The sequence below is a fragment of the Ptychodera flava genome, chromosome 17 (genome assembly GCF_041260155.1).
Source record: "Ptychodera flava strain L36383 chromosome 17, AS_Pfla_20210202, whole genome shotgun sequence".
Classification (NCBI taxonomy): Eukaryota; Metazoa; Hemichordata; class Enteropneusta; family Ptychoderidae; genus Ptychodera; species Ptychodera flava.
The window spans coordinates 26,827,369-26,833,055 of record NC_091944.1 but is presented as its reverse complement, the minus strand read 5'-3'; the positions used below and the strand labels follow the sequence as shown (position 1 = coordinate 26,833,055).

The window sequence follows — 5,687 nt, the reverse complement described above, 5'->3', positions numbered from 1 at the left end:
TTTTCACTCCAGTTGTCTGATGATTCATTCCTCAAGTGGTATTGGAAGGAGAACCATTTAGTTTTGTGGTCAGTAGATCTTTGGATGTGTGCGACAGAAATTGACCCTTTTCGGAAAGTTTTATAGCACATGTTCAAACATTCCAAATACATGTGATAACACACCACAATTTAAATAGAACCGTTTGTCAGCCCTTTGAATACCATGAAATTATGACTGAGGGTTGAGTTCTAACATCATAAAAGCTTCAATAACCGATGTTTTTTATCATGAGAATATGCATTCTCTGACCACATGCATCATGTGAATATCATCCTCAATTCCCCAGGTTTTCATTTTATCCAGAATGCATTTAGAATGGTCTCACAGGTATATTATGGCATTCTTTATGAAAAGTAATTCCAAATTTTAAAATACAAAGAATATCGTGTTATTTTTTTGTCGGTCAGATATGTAATGCAAGAACTTGTGGTTAAGTAGACACCTTTTGGTTTAAAAACTAAATATTTGTGAAGTTGGAAGGACACACTCAATTCAAGCGTAAATTCACAGAGAGTTTAGGGAGCATGTTAGTCTTTTATAGGATTGGCAAAGCAATGCCATAACCATCCTTATGTATTACATCTAAATGCTGTAAATGGGATTTCCCGTAGGTACAAGCTGCATCATGAAGTGCGCCCTCTATCATGGTAATGGCCACAAGTCAGGTGCCATTTGTTACAGCTGCCAAGAATCCAGTCTCTTAATTAAATTTTTGTCAAAACTCAAGTTTATTTTAATTTACATGAGCAATTTTTGTAGCCAAAATTTATTCACATTGGTCAACACCTAGACCACCATGTCATTTACAAAATGTGCAACATTTCTTAGTACATTCACCTACCTTGTATCGTGCAGAGAAAAAAACACTTAAAAACTCAAAAGCTTACCACATACGCGTCACTTTATTTCGCCAAATATTTCCTACAATTCCCATTTTGTAACAAATCTTAAATAACATCAACTTGCAAACTTTTGTTGACATTGAAAAAACAGCTGACATTAAAACGGATCATATAGAATTTCTTTATGATCCAGATGATTTACAACGCTGTCACAGAATAATTCCTAAACCAATTGAGAGAGCAGAGCGACAGAATGAGCTAACCTTACAGAAAGCAATATGCAAATATATGCAAATAAATCTTGGCCAATGGAATTCATTGAAAATAAAGTTTGCCCATCAACTTATAAATTGCATATTATTAACAATAAATAAATAATGCTTTACACATCTAACCAAATAAAGTTACATTTTAAATTAAACTATACAACCATTAACCTAACAATTTTTTCCACCTAATAATTTTTCCACAAAAACCTTTACAAGCATTGCTCAAAAGTAAATCTCTTTCCTGATAATGGTGATAAGTTTGGAAAGAAGCAGCGTTGGTACAATGTATTTCTCTGATTTATCAGTGCATTGGTTTTTCAAAGATGTATGTTCATTCAAATGATTGCAACATGATTTCTATGTACACATAGCACCAATCCATGTTTCATGTGTCTAATCATTTACACAGACTTTCAACATGCACATGACTACAATCTGTCAATGTTTTACATGTAATAATCACAGTTTTGCTGTTAGTCTACATATTGTCACTCTTTTTGGCAGAGTATTTGGAATATTGATTTTCTCATACAACATATGCAGCATAGGTAATACATCATTTCTGAAGATTTGATCTTCGTTATACTGCCATCGTATAATTTTGTTAGGTTTGGCCTGTTTTCTGCAAATCTCTAGTTTAGCTATGTGAAAATAGACTTAATGTCGATGGGGCCAAAACAAATATCCCAAAACATTGAACTGTGAGATATTTGCATTTAAAAGCTGCTGTGGATTCCGAAACAGAGACTATGTATTTTCATTCCTTGCAACATAGAATCACAACCAGAATGCAAATTGTGGGAATTCTGAGATGCTGGAGACCTTGATCTTCAAACAACAAAATACGGTATTTATCTGCTTTAAAGGGGAAACTTTCAGTTCCAGGGATCATGCCCCATCCCCTTTATATCAGCAATAGCCAGTTTTATATACAGGCCTTCTGAACACTATGCTAGCCAATAATTTTTGTTCGGATATAGAGTTTGCTCCAAGAGGAATTTGATTAAAAGCTTTTTCTTCTGACAAAGTGTTTTATCTTAGAATACTGTATTTTTAGTATATAATACATTTATCTAATTTTTGAAAATTGGTAAACAACATGATACTTTACATAACAGTGCACAACAACACCCCTGTCTTGTCATATTTACTGTGGCTCAACCCTATTGTCTTCTGTGGTGTGGTTAGATTTACATGCAGAAAACAGGGACGAAACAATTTGCATAAGTACAGAATCTGTATATTGCATCAAAAGATTAGACAGACAATGTTTTTATCATTTTTCCCTACATTGCGGTTTCTTCTTCAAGGTTCTGCTTAGCCTTCAAGTGCCAGGCTTGAAATTTACTGAAAGCTGGCTTATCAACCAAATCCATGGAAAACCCTTTCCCCTCAAGTCTGTCTTTGGCCTGCTTGAAGAGAGCTATGAAAGTGTCTCGGAATCTGGGATCGATGTGATATTTGTATGTTGTCGTGGCAACCTGGTTGCCATGGGAGGACGGTTCTGATGTGCTTTCTGAGCTGTCAACCTTGATCACCTCAGCATCGTCATCAAACAGCGCGTGACCAGAGGTGGCATCCACAAAATCTGCCACCCGGTTGCAAGTTTCTTTCTTCTGTCAAAAAAGGAAGAAAAATGATTTTATTATCATAGCATCATCACCATTACAGCAAATTTAAACCTCTTTCGCGTAACAGCACCTTGCTCTTGTCACTTACAGTACATTTTTAGGTTGAAACATATCCTTGCAGAGTTCAGGAAATTTTTTGATCACATTCAAACTCACAACGCTCAGCACCCCGTTACCTAGTGAAGACATCACAATCAAAACTGCTCGGCCAAATCCCCATCCTTTAAAATATTGGTTCAATAACCGAGCTAAGTTGTTACATTTTTTCTGACTGCGATCCCTCCACACGTTGTAGAGTTCATGAAGCACTCGCACTCACATACTTGCTATCACACATCACACACAAACTTTATCAAAGCAATGAATATATTACTTGACTATAATCAGAACTTCCGGTAACCAAAAAATTAAAGTCAAGTTAAGCATTTTACCACAAAATATTTCACATCTTCATTGCAAAATGCAAAAGCAGGACTGTTGTAGAATGAAACTGGCTAAGGTTTCAACCCTTTCACCTCCATTTCCCTGTCTAGTGGTCCAACTTTACAATATAGAACAATGGAATTGGGTCAGACCACTATGGTGAAAGGGTTGATGTAAAATTTTCTGACAAGACAGAATCAGGACACTACGTTACCAGACAGTTTATATTTTGAACGCACATCTCAAGATCTTTTTAACAAAGAATAATAAACTTTCCTACCTCCGCTGTGGACGGAGTGACAGGTTGGTTCAGCGTCACACACAACACCCCGCTGTCACTACTTTTACCATGGCATGTGATATCCGTCACAGGGAACGCCTGCTGCTGCGTGTCCTCGCTGGTACTGACTACAAACAACACCTGTGGTGTCAGCAGCAGACAGCCACTGTGATGCAGTCCATGGTATGTCACCGCTGTACTCTCTAAGTACATCAGTATTACAGCGTTGGGAAGGCTTTGTAACATTTTCCTGTCATGACAGATTGTAGAAAAATGCAGATATCATTACAAAATGAACACATCAACACTGAGTATGATTAAGCTACAAGTAGATTGAATGAAAGAGGAATCCAACGCAGAGCTCATGGTTTTTTGGTTCCTGACCACTTTGACATTTTTTTTCACACTGAGCACAGTCCCTCTATCACTGAGGAATATTTTTTATATAGCCACATTCACTTAACCCTTTCACCAGCAGACTTTCATGCATTTCCAAATCCCTCCATCCACACTGATGGGTATATCCATATACAGGGAAATGGAGGTTTATGTTTCTTTAGCTGCGTGCATCAACAGTGCTCGACTGTAAAATTGTGAAAACCCTAATCTATGGTGTTGTAAATCCAGTATCTCATGAGTTCTATGTAAGGTGTGTTCTAAGGAATATGAGTTCAGAGCCAATTGATATCAAAAAGTTGCGTGTTATCATTACTCACCATATGTACTTCACGTGGCTGTTTGTTGCCATAGCAACCTGCTCAGTACAGGGTGCAAACCTAGGCTTGGGTATCTCAGTGAGTCCAGCGCCATGTAAGATACCTGTATCATTAAAGACATTGTGTGAAATCAGTTGACAAAGGTCAAAGGTTGGGAGAGAAAGGGGGGGTGGGACACTAGAAGATTATAAAAATACCGTCAATGACGCTGTACCTTCTCTAATGTGTGGCCAGGTCAGGTAATTGGTTGTTGGCATGAAGTTGTTGGTAAATAGTTGATGATGTAGGGGCATGAGGTGGGATATGGACCCAAAGAACCCAAAAGATGATTAAATACATCAATCAAAAAAATTCTAAGCTACAGTATAAACTGCCTAAAGATAGTTCAATGTGGAAAAAAGTTAAATAATTCAGAAATAAGAATTAACAGTCCAAAATAGTAATGACGCACTTCCCTACTGACCTGAGTGCATGTGATATACACAACCTGGCATCTGTAAATTAAATGTATACCAAGTGATCATTTTAAGTCACTTTTAACTGTTTTTAATGGATTTTCCAAAGAGTCCTGTGGAAATGATAAAAACGCTTATCTGGTCTTGTGTTGTAAATCCTCATGGCTGATAATTGTCATAGTATTGAAAAAAATTGAAAGTGAAGAAATTACTGTTTTTAATAGGCATATTTTCCTTGAAATCCATGACCGTGTAAAGAATATATGCTAAAAATGTTTAAGAGTAAATTTCTTTTCAAAAAATAATTTAATCTGTGACCAAAGGATTTTTATTCTTTGAGTTTACAAATTCACACATTGCAATTTGTTCAATCATCTTGTGCAGTGCAAAATTTATAAAATGACTGAAAAACAAAAAAATTGGCAGAATTACTGTCTTTGTAATGTAAAATTATGGGTTGACATCACGATAATTGTTAATCTGTTCGAAGTACTACTATACTTTAATTAAAAAAAGAAAAGTTCATGCAGAAACGGTAACATATATTGTCAGCAATGTAGTGTTAATTTTGACTTTACATCAAAATATGCCTTTGCCGGATACCAAATATATAGGGCGAAATATTAAAATCAGCCATGTTCAACAAAATCCACACAACAGCATTGATCCTTTTCTAATTTGATTTGATTTGCTTATGTTATCCTTGTATGACAGTCAGTACAATATGGAACTTGAACACAACACAGTGAATAAGTATGCTGTAAATGAAATGGTGTGGCTGCATCCACATGCAGCAATAGAAGTGCCTTTGTCTCTCACCCCTCATTTCCAACCTGTCCCATCCCTGAAAAAATAGTTTGGTCTTATATTTATAATGTTAATAATTTCTGTATTTGTTAAAATGTGCGCATCTCAAAAACTTTTGATCATAAAGATTTTCATTGTTTTTTATAGCTGACCAGTCAATTAACCTGTTTATTTTGAATATTTGCGCATTTTTCCTCAGTATTTGACATTTTCAGAATACCT

The 5,687-nt window shown here is 36.0% G+C and overlaps 1 protein-coding gene and 1 long non-coding RNA gene across 2 annotated transcripts in view; one reads left to right on the top strand and one right to left on the bottom strand.

Annotated features, from left to right (window-relative positions):
- Positions 1-5,687, top strand: part of LOC139115917 (uncharacterized) — a 214,437-nt gene that overhangs the window by 102,513 nt on the left and 106,237 nt on the right. The window lies entirely within an intron of this gene.
- Positions 926-5,687, bottom strand: part of LOC139116570 (intermembrane lipid transfer protein VPS13B-like) — a 49,919-nt gene continuing 45,157 nt past the window's right edge. The window contains exons 46-48 of the mRNA XM_070679165.1: positions 4,204-4,306; positions 3,488-3,737; positions 926-2,769 (exon numbers count right to left, since the gene is read on the bottom strand). Coding sequence (XP_070535266.1) covers positions 2,440-2,769; positions 3,488-3,737; positions 4,204-4,306 — 683 coding nt within the window. The 3' untranslated portion in view covers positions 926-2,439. The remainder of the gene's footprint in view (positions 2,770-3,487; positions 3,738-4,203; positions 4,307-5,687) is intronic.